This window comes from Mus musculus, chromosome 6, assembly GCF_000001635.26.
Source record: "Mus musculus strain C57BL/6J chromosome 6, GRCm38.p6 C57BL/6J".
In the NCBI taxonomy this organism is placed as follows: domain Eukaryota; kingdom Metazoa; phylum Chordata; class Mammalia; order Rodentia; family Muridae; genus Mus; species Mus musculus.
The window spans coordinates 90,460,444-90,482,276 of NC_000072.6; the positions used below are offsets into that span (position 1 = coordinate 90,460,444).

Below are 21,833 nucleotides of genomic sequence, written 5' to 3' on the forward strand. Positions count from 1 at the left end.
CTTCTTACAAGAAAATTGTTCTGATTTCCCCAGGAACCAACTATCTCCTGTTTAGGGGGTAAGTCCCTGGAAGCCTATTTAATTCTTTTCTCTGTGTGTGGTGTGAGCATGCATGTTTGTATATGTGGGCACACATCATATGTGGATATATGCATGTGGAAGCCTGAAGCTAAGATTTGGTGACTCTTCCCACCTCTCTCCACTAAATTCATCAAGGCAGGGTCTCTTGCCAAACCCAGAGCTCACAGATTTCAGCTGGTCCAGCGGGCAGCTTGCTCTAGGAATCCTGCCTCCTCTGCCCTCTGTGTCCTAAAATTACAGACAGCTTCAAGACCTACCTGACCTTTACATGATGCTGGGGATGCAAATTCTAGTCCTGGGCTGGGAACACATAGAAATTTCTGCTATGCCACTTACATTCTCCGTAGGAGACAAGAGTTTACAGAATAAAATAAAAACTTCTAATACATTAGAAAATAGTAAGTCTCCAGAACTGTTAAACTGGATAGGAAAATGGGGGGTGGGGGATGCAGCAGGGAGCAGGGGGCAAATGCAGGCTCCCTTGAAGATGCCACTTGAGTGAAGGAGGGAGCCATGGGAATGTTGGGAAGGGAATCATACTCAGACAAACAGCATGTACAAAGGTCCTGAGCTTGCGCCTGGCAGGTTAACCTGAGAAAGAGAGGTCATGGAACAAAGGGACCCAAAAGAGACTGAGGAAGGCTGAGAGAATGGGGTTATATATACTTCCTGTGAGTGAGCTGGGAGCCCTGGGAAGGTTCTGAAGCAAGGATGCCTAATGTGACTCAGGTTTAGGCAGAATGTCCTAGGTTGGCCATGGCTTCTAGACAGCTGGGGCATCTTCCCTGTGGACTGAGGCCGCTCAGCTACACTGTTGCTTTCAAGCTTCTGATCTTTGACTGCACTTCTCCCTGGGGGTGGGAGACATTGGACAGACAGAGTGTGAGGAATGCAGAGCCCAGGGTAGGCAGGGCTATGGAGAAGTGTGCTGGCCCAGCCTGACCCTGCCCTCCCTTGACAAGATAGGATCAATCAACTTTATGGACTAGCCAACCCCACCTGCTCTGCGTGCTAGCCCTGGCTAGCTATTCACTGGCTGTAGAATACTGGGGAAGACTCAGACTGGGCCTATGATCAATCAGAACGTTGATGACCATCTTGTGCTAAGCACAGACTCCTTCCGTGCTCTGGCTAAGACTCAGTTTAACTGCTGGATCATGGGCACTCACCTGGAGAATCCTCAGATCCTTATTTAAGGGATCTGGCTAAAAATCCTGGCCCCAACAGGGACGGCTTGGAGAAGCAAGGGGAAAGGCTGGCCACCTCGCAGTGTCAGGTAGGAAGCGCCAGGAAGGAAGGTCTGTCCAAATGTCCTGGGTATTAAGAAGCAGGGGAAAGACAAGACAGACCTGGCTGTGCCTGGCCCTCTATCTGCTTGGCTAAGAAGGCCCACGCTCGCTCTCAGCGGGTTTTTTCACGCCGCCCGGGTTTGAAGCCAGGCAGTGTAGGCTAAAGTGCACAGCAGGGTACCCAGCACTCTCTGCTCACGTGTTTTCTTGGGCTTCACTTTCCTCATTAAACCGGTGCAAAAGCTGTCTATGATGGCTTGGGACTGCAATCTGGAACTCCCTCTGCAGATCAGAAGCACCCTGCAGTCTTTGGGGAGGTGCCGCCACTGGTGGTGGTCAGCAAACCTCCGCAGTTTGTCAGTCGCAGAAGTCTAGGGTAGCGCAGTGAGCGTCCATTCCCGTGAGTAACCATGACCGCTGGAGGAAAGACCAGATGTATTTTTACAATTGGTCCCTTTAGACACGGTCCCTACTAGATCGGGCCTTGTTAGGAATGCGGAGGGGGTTGCAGGGACGATTCCGCTCCCGAGGTCCCACGTGGTCTGCACTTCGGGACTCTGCGGGCTTTCAGTGGATTCTAGAACCCGTCTCACGTGCGCATCGGAGGACCCAGTGCAGATCCACGAAGAGACCGGAGAGCGCGTGGGCAGCGGGAGGGTGCGGCCGAGGCGGGGCGGGGGCGCGTGACGCGCGGCGCTAGCCAATGGGGCGCGCGCCCGAGGCCGAGCCTCCTGCGAGCCTTCGCGGCGCCCGCGGCGTCACGTGAGCGGCCGGAGAGCGGGGAGAGCGGCGAGCGGCGAGCGCCCAGCTCGGCCGCAGGGAGTGCGGGCTGCGGCCAGGAGCGCTGGACGCGCGGCCGCATACGGAGCCGGGCCGCACGCGCGAGGCCGCGCCAGGCGACGCGGAGTCCAGGTGGGAGACGCGCGATGTACCGCGGCCGCGTGGGTCCTCCCTTGGGGATCACGGGCCGTCCCCTGGCGCGCGCTGTAGGAACCACGCGCGGAGGCCCGGGAAATGAGGGGACCCCGGAAATGCGGGGACCCCCGTGAGCGCGCCGGGCCTGCAAAGGGCAAATCCGGTGTGCGCAGCTTCTGCCCGCGGAGCCCACGCGCGTCCGTGGCACTCCTGGACCTGCGCTCCCATATGGCGGGGCCTGGAGACCAAGGGGCGGAGAGGTTACTGTCGGTCACTGTTGCGGTGGCCTAAGAGGGGACGCGAAGGGGGTCACTGGGCGGAGGGTAAGGTACTCTCCGAAGCTGTGCGCCAGAGTCCGAGCCACCTCCTTCCCACGTACTTCACACCCACGGGTGGGCACCCACGCGCGGGCACCTGGCGGACACCCGCACGGCTGCACTGCGCCCAGCACACGCAATCACACGACACAAACTCACACCCATTTGCGCGTACCCGCAGCGTGCGCTTATGTTCCGTATCCCCACGCAGAGTCCTCAGGCCCCTCTGAACAAACATTACCGGAGGGACCGCTGAGGGTAGCAGCCGCAGGGGGCAGGTCATCCCTCTTGGAAACATTCTCCCCTGGAGGGCACAGGGGAGGTTTGCTACCACGGTATGGGAAGGTGAAATCTCAAATGTTTGACTGAGTCCTTCAGATATTGCCCCCGACCATGGGGAGTCCCCGCCGCCCTACAGGTGCGAGAATGGCAGTAACTTTGGGGCCTTCGGACTCCTCAGGGAGAAGACTCTTATTTTGAAGACCGGCCCCCATTCGCCACCCCCGTGATTTGCACGCTGACCCAATGGCTAGCCCTTGGCCGGCTCTCGGCTTGTTATCAATTACATGTTGTTCCTACAGCCGCTGTGTCCCCGGGAGGATAAACAGCAGGCCTGGCCGGCTAAGAGAGGGGGCGGAGTCCAGCGGCCTGCCGGGGACCGTGCCCAGAACAGGGTGCCCCCTCCCCCTGCACGCAGCCTGCGCCTCTGGCTACGCCACGTGCTGCTGTTTTTCTGGGACCGGCTTGATCGCTGGCACTTGGGCTTTCAAGTCCTGGGTCCAGGAAGTCCTGGATCCCCTGGGCCTTCAGTACTTCAGTGTCCCCAGGGTTGCTCAGCACTGTTTTAAGATCCTGTGTTATAACCGGTTAGGGCCACTCCACTCCTGCATTTACTCCTGGATTCTGGAAACATTCAGCAAAGGCTAGGTCTGGTTTTGACTCTAGATCTAGCCCTGTAGTGAACAGTCAAGACTGCTTGTATTCTGGTGGGGCTTGAGCATACAAGACAGTTTTCACAGTGATACCTGACCGTGAAGAATATAATCCTGGTGGCTTGTCCAAGGTGGGAGTGGCTTCTGAGTTGAGATTTAAATAATGAGCTCCCATCTGGAATGCTAAGAGAGCCAGGACTTCCACAAAGGGGGCCATTGGCGCCAAAGCCAGGGCTCAGTAGGGTGATCCAGGCCTGGAACAGTTAGAGGGGCAGTTTGGGCGCGGGCAGGGCCCTAGTACTCTGAGTCCTGGAAGAATCTGAAACATTTTGGGGGGAGGGGCTCCTTCCGATGTAATTCTATTTTGTCACCCTACTTTCTTACCTGTTCTCCCTCTCCCTCCTTCTGTGTTTCAGTGGGATCCCACGTGGTTGCCTTTGAATTTATGATTCTCTGGCCTCAGCCTCCTGAGTGCCATGATTATAGGCATGAGTCACTATGCCCACCCAAATTGCTGCTCACTTTCATATCAGACCTCCGTTTCTATCGGTTCAAAAATCGATACCACAATCTCCTTTGAAAGCGTGTGACCGATCGACTGATCGCTCAGTGTTGTAGTGTGTCCGTCTCCAGTCACATCTCATTGCAGGAGATCTTAGGTGGTCCTTTTCTGGGTCCTGGGACACCATGTTCCCTGCATTTGTGTGACCGTTCAGACATTAGTAAGTGCTCAGTATACATGAGTTCACTGAGTGTGCAGTGACTAGGAGCCAGATGGTACCAGCAGTACCCAGATGTGTACACAGAGAAGTTATGCCATTTGCCTGAGGTTGCACAGCTGATAGCTGTAGGGTGGATGAGATGGGGTTGGGAGAATGGAATGGGTGGGCTCTGCCCTTCTGGCGCTTCATACCCTCCCAGACCCTGCTTTGGTAAAGAGTGTATTTTAGAACACATTCCCAGTTTTAAATCCTAAACTGAGTATTTAAACTCAGATTGCCTCTTGGCAAGATTACCTTTGGTCTCAGATCTTGCCTCTGTTCTCTACAGCAAGAGAGAAACTTATGGAGCACAGAGACATAGAACAGTTGGGGAGACTAAGGCACACGGTAGCGGGATGACTGGCTTTTCGGCAGCTGGTCAGTACCGGGTGCTAGGCTGTAGAGTGGACCTGAAGTCAGGTGGACAGGATGCAGCCTGAGCATCCTCCCCATCAGTTTGATAATCACACAGGCAGACATGGTCACTGGGCGGGACAAAAGTCCAGAGAGGTGGCCCCATCACAGCCAGAGACTGTTGACTCTTCTTGGATACCAGACCTAGTATGGCCTTTGGCTTCAGAGGACACAGCTTTCCCTTTTCCTTCCGATCCCCGCTCTCTGAGCCCCTCTTGGATACCTGGTGTGGTGCTGAGTGTTGGGGACCCAGGAGAGTGTGCTGCCAAGAAGGGACACAGGCATCTGCTGAGCCCCCCAAGTCGGTGAGTGTCCCAGACAGGAGAGCTGGGCTGGGGAGGCAGAACAGGAGGCTCTGCTCTCATGCGTTGGCCAAGGGCGAATGTCACCCCCATCCTTCCCAACGGCTATAGGGTTCAAGGAGGTTACCCACACCTGGGCTCTCTGACCTTCTATGGACTCACAGCCAGGGGCTGGACCTTGCTCATTATGGCAGGAAGGTGTTAGATGTTATGGTGGAAGGAGGTTTTTGCTCAAGTATGTGAGACTTTTCCCAGTCATGGAGAACGGTGGCTCTCGACTCTTGATAAAGGTCTGAGAACTAGACTGTGGAGAAACACCACATAGGCAGGCAGGCACTTAAATGGTCTTTAATCTTTTTCTAAAGTATGGCTACCTGATTAAAGCATGGGCAGCCCAGACAGATGTGTGTCCCATCCCTTCCAGTCCTGGGGACACCATGCTCACATCCACAGATGTTCATTTTTGAACATCTAAAGTCAACATCGAACAAGCAGCCTGTTTTTATTTGCTTAATCTGGAAACCCTACAGAAGCCCCAATACCTTGAGCTCAGAATGCAAATGGCCTTTTCCTTTCTCACCCCCTCTCTGACTCAAGGTAGGAAGCAGAGTCCAGGGGCTGGCGACTTTCAGGGCCTCCCCTCTCTGGCTCCCTCTCTCCTCGTGGCCTCAGCTGTTCGCGGACAAGAGCGTTCCTTGTCTTATTCTTTTCCAGGATCATTCTGGAAAATGTTTGAAACCAGAAGTGCCCTGGATTGTGCAACGGGCCTGGAGAGGGAGGGCTCTTTTGCAAATAGGGTGATGCAACTTTTGAAAACATACTCGCCGGCCCCATTCTCCCTTGGGATGGAAGCAGGATCTGGACATTTGGCCACAGGAGGCCTTGGGCAGGCAGCCGAGGGTGAGGGCTGCAAGGCACTGGTAAGCAGTCCTTCTAACCTGGCCTCCCTTGTTCCCTCTCTGCAGTCACCACAGGCTCGGCCAGGCCAGCATGGTGGACCACCTGCTTCCAGTGGACGAGACCTTCTCGTCACCGAAATGCTCAGTGGGTTACCTAGGGGACAGGCTGGCCAGCCGGCAGCCATACCACATGTTGCCCTCGCCCATCTCGGAGGATGACAGCGATGTCTCCAGCCCCTGCTCTTGTGCCAGCCCTGACTCGCAAGCCTTCTGTTCCTGCTACAGTGCGGGTCCAGGCCCTGAGGCCCAGGGCAGCATCTTGGATTTCCTCCTGTCCCGGGCCACACTGGGCAGTGGTGGTGGCAGTGGAGGTATTGGAGATAGCAGTGGCCCTGTGACCTGGGGATCATGGAGGAGAGCCTCTGTGCCTGTGAAGGAGGAACATTTCTGCTTCCCTGAATTTCTGTCAGGGGACACTGATGACGTCTCCAGGCCCTTCCAGCCTACCCTGGAGGAGATTGAAGAATTCCTGGAAGAGAACATGGAGGCTGAGGTCAAGGAGGCCCCAGAGAACGGTAGCAGGGACCTGGAGACCTGTAGCCAGCTCTCAGCTGGGTCACACCGGAGCCACCTTCATCCAGAGTCTGCTGGGAGAGAGCGCTGTACCCCACCACCAGGTGGCACGAGTGGGGGTGGTGCCCAAAGTGCAGGTGAGGGGCCAGCACATGATGGCCCCGTGCCGGTGCTACTGCAGATCCAGCCTGTTGCTGTGAAGCAGGAGGCAGGTACAGGGCCAGCCTCCCCAGGGCAGGCCCCAGAGAGCGTCAAGGTCGCCCAGCTTCTAGTCAACATCCAGGGGCAGACCTTTGCACTCCTGCCTCAAGTGGTACCATCCTCCAACTTGAACCTGCCCTCAAAGTTTGTGCGAATTGCGCCTGTGCCCATTGCCGCCAAACCTATTGGCTCAGGATCCCTAGGGCCCGGCCCTGCTGGCCTCCTTGTGGGCCAGAAGTTTCCCAAGAACCCAGCAGCAGAACTTCTCAAAATGCACAAATGCACTTTCCCAGGCTGCAGCAAGATGTACACCAAGAGCAGCCACCTCAAGGCCCACCTGCGTCGGCACACAGGCGAGAAGCCCTTTGCCTGCACCTGGCCAGGCTGCGGCTGGAGGTCAGTATTTTTTTGGATAGGCTGGGCACAAGCAAGTAGGTTCATCTCTGCTCCCCCGAGTGTATGACAAGGTCCCTTTCTCCATTAGATGAGGTGGATTAGGAAAGGAGCAAGGGATGGGCAGGGGACAGGATCAGAGATGACAGTTGTTGTCCCACTTGGAGACTAAATCTGGAAGCCACCTGGTCTCTGGTCTCTTTAAAGACCAGGTAAGTTTTGCTGAGGCTTGAGCTGTGTGGAATCTCTCAGGCTGGGATGGAAGGAAGATGAGGGGCTAGGCTGAAGTGGAAGGAAACGCAACAAAGGGGCAGCTGAGTTTGGTGGCACATGGGCACAGGCCAGAGGCTCATGCAGGCCTTACAGCACCTCCAGGTAAGTACTACCATCACACCCATGACAGTTTTGGTCAGGTACATGGAAACTGACTGGCTAAGAACCACCCAGGCCGTAGCACTCTTGAGTGGACTGTGAGCCCCAAGACTTGAACTAGAAAATGACACTTCCCTCCAGCCCGGGGACAAGAACTGCTCACGGGTGTGGGCTCAGCTTTGCTTTGTTTCTTCCTGGGGACAAGGAGGTATGTTTGGAAAGCCATGGAGGACAACTGGAAGGAAGGATAGATGGCTGGGCTATGAGGGGGTCAAAGATGGCAGAATACCTCAGACTTATGTTCCAGGCAAAAGGGTGCCCAGCACTTCAGGGAGAGGAGCCTCAGATGGCCAGATGTGGTGCCAGGGACCATGGAACCCTGCAGTCACCCTGGCCTGGCCTCTGAATGCTGCTCATTATCTTTAGGAGGCCGGTGGCCTGCATATTTAGGGTGATATGGCCTTCATAGCTAGGATGTGTGCCAGCAGTGTTAGTGTATGTGTGTGCCTGTCTATCTCTGTCTGATGTGGTTCATCTGTGTCTGCTGAGGACTCATAGAGCTAGATCACTTGAATGGATGCCTGCTGTGTATGGGCACACCTGCTTATGTATTGTGTGATCATATGTGTCTTGTACCTGGTGTGGGTCATACCAGGTCACAGAGGTGGTGTTGTGAGCCAGGCTTTGGTTCTGAGTTGGTGGTGCTGGCCCCAGGGCAGGTGCTGCCCTGCTGAGACTGAACATGGAGGGATGACAGTGGCAGAACTTCCCTTCCAACTCCAAATTGGTCAGAAAAGGAACTTTCCCCCAGCAGTGTCTTGGGTTGTGGAGGCCCTTCCTGGGAGGCATCACTGTCTTCTCACAACTTTTCAAATGCTGGGCTCCCTAGACCTGCGGTCTCCACCTCTCTGAGCCACCTGTTTTAGTGAGTAGATGCAGTGTAGGTCTGTGGGATAATAAGTGGGTGGGTTGTAGAGCAAGAAAAGCCCAGACAGAGAGGCCTGGGGGTAAGGGTGTTTACTGAGCAAGGGAAGAGCAGTAGTCCCTGTTTGGAGGGGGCAATGGGACAGGGGCCCTGGTTTCCTGTCTGGCCCTTTTTGTTTCCTGGAGCCCTGAGCTAGTGTGGGGGTCCTCACTGTGCCCTCTTTTCATGAAGTGAACTTCCACTTTCCCACAGTCAAACTCTGAAGAAGAACCCCAAAGGTGTCCTGCCTAGGAACTGGCAGGTGTGCACACGCACAGGGACTTATGGGCAAGCCACTGAATAGCCTTATCCAACAGTCCTAACTCTGAGGCTTGCTTGCCCTGAACTCTGACCAGCGCTGCCTATTTAAGTGGCATCTCCAGAGGGCAAGGGGCCAGGCCAGAGCTGCGGGCTATGAGATGTTGTCAAGGATGAGGGCTGGGAGACAGGTCCTTGCCACCATATTGCTGCTCCAGGAAGCACAAGGTGTCCAAGGACGGCCTTAGCTCTGACCCTGAGCCTTGCACTAGATTCGTTGTTCAGGCAGAACCACTCAGCAAGACTAGGGACGTGGTATGCTGATCAAGGTCCCTGTGCAGCATCAGCCTCAGGAAAGGGCTGGTTGTGTTATTGTGTGAGCTCCTTAGGATCTTCTTGGATATCAGAGAAGCCTGGGGTTGTGCTTAGAAGGTTTGCAATTCCCTGTGCATGGCCAGTCTTCCACCCAGAGGCTGTGGGATGGGCAGAGATACCTTACTGCAGTCAGGAGGGAAGATGGACCCACAGAGACTCTGGATCTGGCCAGGATGGAATGAGATGGCAATGAAGATGGTTGGTGGTAGTGACAGGTCACACTTACACATCACGGTGTGTTGGGATGATTCCAAGCTTTGGAGAGTCCCCCACCAACCCCTTCGCTTGTCTGTGACCTTCTGCGGTAGCCCATTACTCCCTGAAACCGATCTGACCTCTAAAAGGCAGAGAACACCTTGGAGTGTTTGAATCCCAGTCTAACCTTCTGCTCTGGCTCCCCACACTCCCCTACATGCTCCCTGGCTTTACCCCTTTCTCAAGCAAGATCATCCATGCCCCTCTCCTCTCTGCCTCTCTTCCCACCCCAAAGGGCCCAGGGATGCTATGGTGTCTCAGCCTTTGCTGTGCACCCCCAACGCAGGCATTAGTTCATCACGTCCTCACAACAGTTCTACAGAGGGAAATCGAGGTACAGAACAGTCATCTGTCACAGGGATGTGCCTAATGAGTGTTTGGGGGGTGGGGTGCAGCCCTGTGAGTGCTATAGCCCACTGATTCTCCAGCAGTCCAGCCAGGTATGGAAGTGGCCATAGTGTAGTGTATGCTGTGCTTTTTCAGTGTGTGTGTGTGTGTGTGTGTGTGTGTGTGTGTGTGTGTGTGCTCCTTTGTTCAGGTACACATGTACATGAAGGCCAGAGATGCTTGTCTTGTGTCTTCCTCAGTAGCTCTGCACCGTGCTTTTTGAGACAGGGTCTCTCACTGAAGCTCAAGGGTTGGCTAAGCTGGTTGGCCAGTGAGTTCTAGCTGCCTCTGCCCTACCAGCACTGCATATTCCGGGTAGACCCTACTATGTCTAGTGAGTGCCAGGGATCTAAACTTGGGTCCTTCCTCATGTATGCACAGCAAGCCCTTTGCCAAATGGGCCATGTCCTCAGCCCCTGGGCTGTGCTTTTTTTTTTTTTTTTTCTATTGTGCTCCTGACTGTGGGAAAGGAGATAGCAGCAGCAAGAATGGTGGTAACAGCCCTGGCAGGGCATGGTGTATATTAGTTCCTTTAACTCTTAAAATTAGACTATGACGTGGGCCCAGAAGAGGAAACAGCAGTTAAGCACATTCTCTGTGGCCATGCTGCTTAAGAGTGGCAGGGTTGCCAGGTGGTGGTGGCACACGCCTTTAATCCCAGCACTCAGAGGCAGAGGCAGGAGGATCTCTGAGTTTATGGCCAGCCTGGTACAGAATGAGTTCCAAGACATCTAGGGCTACACAGAGAAATCCTGTCTCAGGGCAGGAGAAGTCCAGAGTGAGGAGTTTAACAGCTGTTTGCTCCCTCACTCAGGCTAGACTCCGTACTTCTCCACACTCCTGCACACCTCCCTGGAAGAGCCTCTAAGGAGGAGAGGCCCCTCCTCCACCTGCAGCTGGGCCTAGTTGGCCCAGCATGTTCTGTGCTTCCCATCTGGCTCTGCTGTTGCTGGCGCTGGGCCCCGGAATTCCTAAATTTGCCTGAGCCCCTGCCCTGCCCCCGACTCCTCAGCCCAGGGGACTGCTCCACAGCTGAGGTGGCACCTGTCCCAGTCCAAAGCCCACTGCCTTCTGCTTTTATGCACCCAGGATTCCCTCTCTCTCTCTCACTGTTGGGTCATAGGTTTGTGTGCAGGAAGAACTGAAGCCAGCCTGCCTGTTCTGGTCTAACCATCTGGGAAGTGGCTGTTTGCCGCCTTCCTAGAAGTTTCCTCTCTCGCTCGCTCGCAGACATAGGCCTCCTTTGTTCCCTGCAGTGGAACATCCTGTTCCAGAGTGGCCAAGCCGCTCCTTCCAGAAAGAATCTCGCTGGGCCATAGCTAAAGTGAATATTAATAGCTGTCAGCAGCCTGTGTGGCATGTTCTGCCGATGTCCGTGGTGGACACAGGAGGCCCAAAGGGAGACAGTGGACTCCAAAGCCACTGTTGGAGGAGCTGGACACAGGATTCAAACTTAGCGGTTTGGTTTCAGGCCAGCGTCTTTAGCCATCGTGACTGTTGCCCATAAGAGGGGATGTGTCCTCTGGCCTTGTGGTTAGCAGATGCTCCAGATAACATCTGCAGGTTGTATACCACACACACAGCCTTAGGGCCTGCAGCTTCTGAGATTTGGCTGTTGACAGTGGCTTTCTGACAGATGACAACTGGTGTCTTCACACAGCTCCCATGCTGGCATTACTTGTTGCCCCTGTGCTTGCTTTTGCTCTGTGACCCAATATCAGTTGTCATGAGCCTGCCCCACATATGCCAGGCACCAGGTCTTTGCCGTGTATCAGGCAGGCCCTGTGCTCTACCCCATGCCTCCAGTAGGAGCTTACAGTTCTTAAATGACCACATCTGGAGCCTCACGGCCACCGTCCTTTGAGATAGGTCTGTTGTCATTTCTGTCTCAAGGCAGGGAAACTGAGGTTTAACAAGCTATCATCTACCCAGACCAATCCCAAGGCTGTGTCCTGCCTAGCCGAGATTTCTCATATCTTGCTCCAGTGTTGCCTTAGGCTTCTCCTCTGGCTGTCATCAAAGGATTTGACCCAGTGAGGCAGGAGTCATCTTTAGTCCAGTCACAAGGACAGTCTTGTCAGATACCAAGAAGTTATGGTGGCAGAGAGGGTTTCTGGAATGAGGACAGCTTGTTCTCTGGCATGGCTACCTCTCAGCTGCCTGTCCCTCCTAGGGTGTCATATAACAAAAGGACTGCTACCCATTCCCTGGAAGGCAGGCAGGAAATGAGGGAGGAAACTCAGGTCGGGGATGCTCAGGACCATTGGGGTGGGGACTGTGAAACCTGTTCTTCCTTGAGCGTAGGTGTGTGTCCAACTCCTGCTTGAGGCATGCGACTATGGCACAGGGTCCTGGTAACAGCATTACCAGGCCAGGTGAGGAGGTCTTGTTCTGGCCTCAGGTGTTCTCAGCTCACACCTCTGCACCAGGTCCCCTGGTGCCCAGGACAAGGTTGTGGGGCAGCAGCTTGCACTGTAGCTCTACCTGCTCAGCCAGCAGCACAGGAAATTGAGGTCCTTGGTGTCCTGAGCCCTGCCTGCTCTCGGTACCACTGTTCTCATGTTTCCCAGGCTGAGGTCAGTGTGGCCTGCTACAGAATCAGGCTGAGATGGCTATAGCCTTTGACAGCAGAGTGTGATGCATCTGCTGTCCACCTATTCTGCATCACCAAGTGGCCCTGTCTAGAAGCGGGGTGCCAGGCCTGGAGCTCCTGGGTGTTCCTGGGAGTGTATGCAGTGAACAGTGTGTGACAACCCTGTCTCAACCTGAGGTGCCAGCTGAGGTCCCTCTGCTTAAGTTCCCTTCCTGAGCACAGAGAACTGGCAGTGAGCCCTCCTTCCTGGAGCTGACACTGTCTAGGGACAGCTGAGCATCAAGATGCTGAGACCAATTTTTAAATGCCCTGGTGCTGAAGGTATAGTGTAGCTCAATGGTGCAACGCTTGTCTAGCATGGTCAAGCTTCGATTCCCCAGCACCCACGAAAGGAAAGATAATCAAATGATGGACGATGCTGTGAGAGTCAAGGATGCAGACTCCTGGGGAGGTGACATTTGGGCTAAACTCTGATGAGGAGGGCATAGGGGAGATGGATAAAGTCCGAATAGGTGAGGCATAGACGAACCAAATATGTAGTGGTGGGGTAGTGAGGTCCTGGAGATCCTGTTGCAGAACAGAAGCCAAATAGAATCTTAGGTCCCGGAAGTTATTGACAAGCGGCCTGAGCATCTTAGCCTGGCTCTGGTTCCTGCCTGTCCTGTGGATGTCTGTTCCCAGGCCTGGAGTGATGTAGAGACGGGTGTTCCAGGAAACCATTTAAATGCTTAGGAATACCATGCAAGTATATTTGGGGGCAACTCAGAAGGCCTCGTGTCCAGATCTGCAGGGTGCCAGAGCCTGGCAGGCACAAATCTAAGGTCCTTCCCTGTCACCAACAGAAGCAGAGAAGCCAGGCACCCCTGTGGTCTGAGGAGTCTGCATCCATTGCTGGGCCTGTGACACCTCTGGCTGATCTTCACAGGCTTTTCAGGGATATATCTGGGGCCCCCTCCTTCAGGCGAAGGTGGGGCCAGTGGATCAAACACTGCTGACCTGCTGTTGCTAGTGCAGGAGTGAGCCAGTGCCCAAGGACTTGACAACTGAGTGACTATGGGAGAGCGAGTCCCAGGTGGCTAACAGCCTTAGGTCCCGTCCCATGTGGAACAGCCAGATACATGGGAAGTAGGCACTGGCCAGGAGAGCAAACCTGCATGCCTCATGGTCCTTGATTCTTGTCCTCAAGGAGGTCTCAGGGACACTGGGGTTTGCCAAGAACTCCTTGGGTGTCTATAAACATGATCTAATAGCTTAAGTTCCATTCTGGCTTTGCCAGTACCCTCCTGTCACCTGCCCTCCAACCCACCCCCAGCCCGCCTCCACCTGTTTGGCACTGGCTTTGAATTCCTTTGTGGTAGTGCCCACGATGGCCTGGCTGACCACCATGTCCCACAGGTTTTCCCGCTCAGATGAGTTGTCAAGGCACCGGCGATCTCACTCGGGTGTGAAGCCGTACCAGTGTCCCGTGTGCGAGAAGAAATTCGCGCGGAGTGACCACCTCTCCAAACACATCAAAGTGCATCGCTTCCCACGAAGCAGCCGCGCAGTACGCGCCATCAACTGAGCGCAGTGGCCGCCCTTCCCTCCCCCAGCTCCACGTTTTGTTTTTAAATGCAATAACTTATTGCCTCTTTTCAGAAGGATGTGACAATATTACCAGCCCCCTCCCCCTTCTGAATCTTAGGAGGTATGACCCAGAGCCACCATGGCTGCCTTTCTGGGGAAGACCTAGAGTCCCTATGGTCCCTGGGGGCTGGTTCCCCGGTGGCCCAGGTGGCCCAGGCAGGCCTGTGCCCTTGTGCCTTTGTGCCTTCCTGCCAGCTGGAAGCAGTGTTTGGGGGGCCCTTGCCCTCTTCCCACTGGGCTCCCTACCTGGGCCAAAGTCAACATCATTGCTGGGGAAGAAGTGTTTTGGCTGTGTCAAAATAGTAGCTCCCAGAGGAAGCAAGCCATGCTGGGAAAAAGGAAGTGGGTCAAAAAAGCGTAGGGCTGCACTGTGATGTGAGGACCGCCATATGCAAGAGGCCTTTGAGGGTCCAGGAGGATGGCCACCCTCGCTCTAGGCCGTAATGCATGTGCTTAAATGCAAGACAAATGGAGCCATAGCCAGCCGTACCCAGCCTGGCTCACCCTCCTCCAGACACCAGACACCAGCCTCCTGGTTGTGGTGAGAGGAGAAGGGAACAGGTCTGGTGGATGCCAAGCAACTAGTTAGTGCCTCCCAGTCTGACCTAGATTTGCATTCCTCATCAGGACTAGAAATTAGTACCAATTGAACTAGCTTGTTTTGACAGGTCTATTTCACATCCTATGAATGTATGTAAATAAACTGTACATAGGTACGCATCTACATAAAATATCTTTTAATAACACGTTGACATTTGTGTAAATTTGAAATTTAAAAAAATTCTATAAAGTTGGTGTACATATGTTACAATTATGTATATTTTCTTTGGTCCTTCATAAAAAATATATTTACTTTGCCAATAAAAAGAGGAAAAAAAAAAAGAACTCTACCATTTTTTGGCCCTGTATTCCTCCACTGGCCTGGGACATGGGGGTGATTCTGGGGCTCTGCTTCTTCCAGATCCCTTCGTGGACTTTGCTCTCTCCAGCGCATGCTCCGATGTCACCCATGCAGAGTGGCTCAGGCCAGCATGTCATTGCCATTTGAAACCTCTGCTGGGCCCTTTTGTGTGCTGAGTGAGGCTAGCATCATACATTCTGTTGGCCTTCCTGGAGAAAGTAGCTGGGCGGTTTCCTCCCTGAACAGTGACTCTGACATTTAAGGAGTCTTCTCCAGGCAGGGGATGGCCTTAGGCCACTTCCTCTGCCTCCCCAATTCCCTGGGAGGTTTGCATCCAGGCACACACCCTCTACAGGCTGGGCTCTAAGATCAAAAGGAGCAGAGGACAAAGGGAAGCTGTGAGTCTGAAGGGAATAAGCCCAGGGAGGTGCCCAGGGCTAGCCACCTCAGCACCTCAGCTGCAGGAAGACCTTCCTGGTTCACCTGTGCACAGTGTAAGGTGAGAACCTTCTAGGAGGGGACTTTTCCTATTGACCTCACTAAAATAGCTGGATGCTGTGTGGGCCAGGATTTCCCAGGAGCCCCTCAAGAGATCTGGAAGCAGCTGGCAGGTAGGTTTTCAGCAGAAAGACCCTATACCATGTGGATATTCTCACAATGTGGAGACCACTATTCTGGGGGCCTGGGGTAGGCCTGCTAATCTGTCCTGTCCGGTGAAAGCTGGCAGTCATTGAGCATTCATGTGTGACCAGTACATCTGATTAGAGAATGGACATCCCATCTGACCAGCTTGTGACCTCTGCCCTTTGCCTGTGACCGAATGTACCTTCTGAGGACAAACAAGCCCTGAGGAAATGAGACATTGATTTCCAGCTGCGTTAGCATAATTTCCCTTCATCATTAAACAATCAATGCAGCCATAGATACATGGGACATTGCAGGGACAGAGGAGGTGATGGTCATGTTGGTGGCATTGAGGTAGAGACAAACCATGCCCACCATGGCCGAGGATTAATGGATGGACATGTTCCTCCCCTCATCAGCACATCACCTGGGTATTTCCATCCAGCTTGGCTCTAAACCATCTTGGGGAGAGGAGGGGCGTGGATGGGCTGCCAGGATCCTCACCTGGGTCCTGTATTCTCACCCCTACACTGTAGGGGAGGCTGAGGTGGGGTACAGCAAGACAGAGAGGGGTTAGGGTTACTGCAGCCTCCCTCAACCAACCTCTCAATGCTGCCACTTTGGGTGGGTTTCTGCTACTCCCGATTGCCACTGGACCTTGCACAAGAGGCTGATGACAAAGCCCCTGGTAGCATGATGGTTAATGGTAAGTGAGGGGTTCAAGCCTATGTTGCAACGGCATAGAGTCTGGGAAACTGCTCTCAATGCTTTCAGTGGCTGGAAGAGAAGTCTTTGTCCTATTCTAGGTGCTGAGAAGGCAGAAGGAGACATAGTCCCGTGGCCCTGCAATTATTTGTGATAGGAGAAGAATCTGGAAGATTATGAAACAGGTAAAACGACCCAAATCTCTCTCAAGGTTTTAGTTAAGAGCAGAACACTGTGAAATTCTAGTAGTAATTTTAACGTTAATGGTAATGATAAGCAATCCCTTTTCATGTTGTTTTCCTTTTAAATAAACTGAGTTGTGAGGAGCTGGAGTAATTAGACTCCCCAATTGACAGCTGTCACACCTTTCCCTGGTGCCAGGCTGCCGTATGTGGTGGACTGCCAGCCAGGCAAATTGCCAGTTGCCCTCATAGCCGCCGGCTACTTTGAACTCTCCTGGACGCCTTGAGGAACTGAACTGTGATCAGCTGCTGGCTTCAGAAGCACGATGCTGGTTCCGGAGCCATATCCCACCCACACAGTGGTTTCAAACAGCTTGCCCACCACAAGCCTCTCTGAACTCTAGATGACCCTGTAACCATTTTCACTCACACCAGAGAGGAGCCTTCTCTTGTTGGACTGAGAATGAAGGACTGTGTGGGGCTAGTGTCAACGCAGCTCATTTGCATGAAGCGTTGCTTCTGATTGGTGCTGGCAGCCTTGCCACGCCCCCTTTCTGGATATTTCTGGAAGTCTGACTTACAGCTCCTTTCTTGAGTCAGCGAGCTGCAGTGATGCCCTTGTTACTGAGGCAAGCGAGATGCTAGTCCAGACCTGCAAGAGAGACTAAAGCAGAAGTGGAGAGCCGAGGAGCTCTGAAGCCTCAAGAAGCCGGGCCCCAGCCTGAAAGCTCTTGACAGGAACAGGATTACCACGGCTTCCCATGGCAGGGCTGAGGCACATTAAAGCCCAGGGCAACAGAGCCTTCAACTTGGGCACCTGGAGCCCCGAGTCTTTGGCTTCTATACCTCCCCAACTTGCTTTGTAACTCAAACTGGCTTCAAACTTGCCACCCCCACCTGCCTCCGTCTCCCAGGGAGCTCTCACCTTCCCAGGAATCTTATCTGTGAGGCACTGACTGAGTTTGGCTCCCACTGCCTGGCACACGCGATTTAGGGGCATCCCTGAAGAGTGTGGGGCTAAAGGTACAACTTCTATAGCAGTGGGTTGTGAGGAGGGACAACTGGAACCAGAGAAGCCAGGAGCTTCCACACAAGCTGGAGGGATGGGGATGGGAACTCACAGGCAAAGGAATCCTGAACAGAAGCAGAGTCTAATGTACAACCATGAGCTGCTCCAAAAAGAGCCAAGACCATGCTGGGGCCACAGGGAGGAGGATCAAATGAGCTTTCTGTATATTGCATTGGTTAATGGAGTCAAAGGCACAGGCAGGGAGATCTGTTGTGAACTTCACGGGTGTGAAAGGGGAGTTGGACTCAGGACCCAGGTGTTAGCAGGTAGGTCCTGTTTGAATTGAGGCTACGCAGGGTGGAGCTTCTTGTGTGGAACCCTTCCTAAAGCCGCGGGTGCGCAACGTCCAGCATGTGCCTCAACTTTACCCTTTCACTAAGGAAGAGATGAGGGGCTGAAGCAATTAACAGCATTTGTTGCTCTTTCTCAGGACCAGTGTTCAGTTCCCAGCAACCACACGATAGCTCACAACCACCTGCAACTCCAGCCCCACAGGATCAAACACCCTCCAGCCTATGCCTATACACACACACACAGACACACACACACGTACACACACACACACGCACGTACACACATACACACATACACACAAGTACACATAGACTAAAAATAGCATCTAAAAAGAGATAGGGATGGTCCTGCTCCGGGAAGACCCAAAGAAACCCAGAGCACAGTCAGAGTGCCAGCACAGGTTGAAGGAGAGGTGTGAGGAGAAGGGGAGGTTGTGAGAAGTGCAATGGCTATAGGAGGCAGGAGAGGAGAGAGAGCATGTCCTGTGAGTGCATTGGGAGGGATAGGAGGGAGGCTATTTGGCCCTTCCCCAGCACAGGTGGAGGAAGGAAGTATGGATAGCTGGGACAGAGTGGAGATCAGTGCCAATGACTCAAAATGCAGGCCCAAAACAAAGTTTGTTAGCTCCCCACGGTGTGATCACTACTGAAGCCATGTCACTTTGACAGAAGAAGGAGGACCACCCGGGGCACCCCACAGCAAGGCGTGGTTGGAATAGCCTTCATCAGGGCTCCCATTGGCCACTCTTGCCAATGGTTAACAGAGTAGCTCTGACTCACTGGGGATGATGGTGTTCCTCCCAGCCTAACAGATCCCTAAGCTGGGCCCTTTTCCCTTTTTCTTTCCCCTCCTGGCCATCCTGACTCAATGGGAAGTCTGGGTGCGTGGCTGAAGATCCCAACACTACATTGCGAGCTGAGGATGTCCCATGCAGTTGCCAAAGTAGAGTGGGCTGGGTCTCTTTCCCAGACCCTATGTTAGAAATGTGCTTTATTCGTTTATTTTTGCTTTTACTTATTATATGTATATGGGGCCGGGTAACACACATGACATTGTGCATATATGGAGGTTGGAGAACACTTTGTGAGAGTCAGTTCTCAACTACCAGGTGAGTTCCAGGGATTGGTGGCAGTCAGGCTTGGTAGCAAGCACTCTTACCTGCTGAGCCATCTCAGCAGCCCTCAAAGATATTTTCAGTGTGACTTTGCTGTCATTAAGGGTTTCATGTAGAATCGATGTGCTGTCATTAAGGGTTTCATGTAGAATCCATGTGCTGTCATTAAGGGTTGCGTGTAGAATCCACCACCTTTACTCTTTCTGAAATAATCAACTTCCCTGGAGGCCACCACTCAAAGTTTTTACTGTCCCAGGCTCCCATGGCTTCACTTGGTATACACATTTAAACAATATTATGAAAGATATGGTGTCATTATATTCTGTTTATAATTAATAATACATAACTAATATAAGATAACACATGTCAAAATTTAACTGTGTATTAATATATCACGAAATACATAATATGTATATGATATAGTTGCAATAAAATAGTACATAATCCAGTAATATGTGTACAGAGTTTAAATAATTATAGATATGATGTCATTTCCAATTGAAAAAATTAGATTGACTTTATTTTTGTGTTGGGTATTTTGCCTTTGTGTCTATATGTGTGCATTGCGTATACAGTACCTGCAGAGACCAAGATCCCCTGGATCTGGAGTGACAGATGGTTGTGAGCTGCATGTTAGTGCCGGGAACCAAACCTGGGTCCCCTGAAAGAGCAGCAAGTACTCTTAACTGATGAGCCATCTCTCTAGCCCTGTCACTTCTAATTTAAATACCAGCGCAGCAGTCGTGTGTGGTTTAACAATAGGAAATTATCCTGCTAAGTGTCACTCAGTGTCCATAGTAGAGTTACTTTGATAACTTCAGTAGGTACTGCCATCTGATGGGGACATCATCTATGGCCCACAATTGACTGACACATTGTGTGGTACTCTGCATATCATATGCAACCTAACTCGGAACAGTCCCTGACTATGACAATGGCCTTCTCTGCCAGCCAGTTGCTTCTGTTGTTCTTCCTTCCCAACTCTATCTTCCTCTAACTTTTCTTGGGGCTTCATATTCCTACTATTTGAAGTCAGTGGAAGTGCAAAGAGGCAGGTGCCATCTCCAAACAGGCCAACAATGCTAGCATCTTCCTCACAGGACACAGAGAAGCTGAACGGAGCAGACAGTAGACAGATCCTGGCCGATGGTGAAAGATTCAGGGGTTTGTTAGTGACACTAGAATTAGAACCTGGAGCGTGGTGTAGACACTTCCCTCCTGGCCTTCCCCCACTAGACTCACTGCTGGTCTTTTCCTTGCTACTTATAACTGCTTGCAGTGTTTCTCAGGTCTCCCTTTTGCCCTAAGGACTGTAGTGAGACAGTTGTCCGGAGCGAGCCCAGCACCCTCCCACTGATGTTTCATTGAAACAAGTGTTCTCTGGTCACTGAGCCTAAATGTCCTCGCAGATGGGCATTTGTAAGAAGTGAAAGCCTGGAAAGGCTCCTTCTCCGTGCTCTCTCACAGGCCATTAACTTTCCAACAGCCAGAACACCTAAAGCCACTGTGCAAGCAACGGCTGCTAAGGACCAAGCAGTACGTGAGATACGTAAGCAGTGTGAAATGCAGGGCTTTACATGGCTCCCTGGGCTCCCTGGGCTGTCTTTGCATTTTCCTAAACAGGAGGCTAGTCATCTGACTGCTCCACCCCATGCTTGTCCTGGGGGCTGTGCGTACGCCTGAGCTAGCAACTCTCCCTTGCTGGCTGTCACCTCTCCTTCACTGTCCACTTTCCTTCTCCATATAGAGGTGATTACATGGACTTCAAAGTTATTATCCCCATCCTGGAGAACCAGGGAGCTGAGAGCAGAGATCTTTCTCTGCTGCCTCGCTGGACACTAAGATAGCAGTAGACATTCATCCCTCAGCTGAAGAGGCCAGTGGACATTTCTCTTGGGTACCCATGGTGTGAATTGGTGACTCTTAAGTTTGGATCCCCAGACTTGTGCATAAGGGAATCATATTACATTCCTGGTCTCCATTCTTTGTGCTCAGCTGCCCTGCCACCACCCTGGCTCTTCTGGAGAGGGACAGATTGTCTCTTCAAGCCCTACTCATGTCGGCACAGGCCTGCTTTGCTGCACATGCAGCCTAGGTATGCAGGAGGCTGCACATACACTCTCTCTGCCGCCTACTTGAGAGGCATTCTGGACACAATGGCCATGTCTCTGAGATGTTCCCAGGCTGTTCAAGACACTGAGTTCCACAAACTTACTCACATTCTCAAACAGCAGCACACGCATAAACAAATACAACTCTGTATTGTCTGCAAACTCTTGTGACTTAGTTCATTTTTCATTACTATAATGAAATACAGGAGGTAAGTACTTTATAAAGAAAAATGGTTTATTTTGCTCCATTATTTTAGTTCAAGGTCAAAATGATGACCTTCCAACTTGACAGAGGACAGACAAGGTGACATTACCTGGGAGACAGGGAGTTGTGTACATGGATTGGGGAGGTGTTTCTCTCTTTATAAAGATGTAAAGATTCAATTGCCACTCACCAGGGCTGCACTTCATGCCCTAATCTAAATTTTTCTTAGGTTTTTTAAATTTTTATGTGCATAAGTATTTTACCTACATGTGTATATAAATGTGTGTGTGTGTGTGTGTGTGTAGCACATGTGTGCCTGGTGCTTGGGGACGTTAGAAGAGGGCATCGCATCTTCCAGAACTGGAGTTACAGATGACTGTAAGCTGCCATATGGGTGCTGAGAACTGAGCCTGGGTCTTTTGCAAGAGCAACAGGGGCTGAAAGATTGCTGAGCCAACTCTCCTGCTGCCCCCACCCCACCCCCACTCCTATCTAGTCCTAAACATCATTCAAGTCCCTGCCTCTAAGCACCAGTTGATGGTGCTTTTTAATTACTGCCTTCTTAATAACCCAACAATGGGGATTAAATTTCAACACAAAAAGCCTTGGATGACACAGGAAAGCTGTATCCTAATGATGCCACCTTGCTAATGTAATACAAGATAAAAAATAGTAGAGGCAATAATAGGATAGAGGCAAGGTGACCTTTTGTGTCCATGTG

At 52.4% G+C, this 21,833-nt stretch overlaps 1 protein-coding gene across 9 annotated transcripts in view; it reads left to right on the forward strand.

Moving 5' to 3' along the window:
• Window positions 1-599: 599 nt before the first annotated feature.
• Window positions 600-21,833, forward strand: part of Klf15 (Kruppel-like factor 15) — a 30,761-nt gene continuing 9,527 nt past the window's right edge. Inside the window, exons 1-4 of one of the 9 annotated variants that reach the window (XR_003956249.1) lie at window positions 600-2,282; window positions 5,977-7,080; window positions 16,239-16,322; window positions 16,519-18,727. Coding sequence is in view for 6 of the 9 variants with exons in the window: in XM_006506471.3 (XP_006506534.1) it covers window positions 4,725-5,014; window positions 5,977-7,080; window positions 13,677-13,845 (1,563 nt within the window). In the remaining 3 variants the exon portion in view is untranslated. Of the gene's footprint in view, window positions 2,283-4,542; window positions 5,015-5,976; window positions 7,081-13,123; window positions 14,796-16,238; window positions 19,244-21,833 lie in introns of those variants that run through there. The other 8 variants (XR_377485.3, XM_030255539.1, NM_001355668.1 and 5 more) reach the window with 8 other exon arrangements.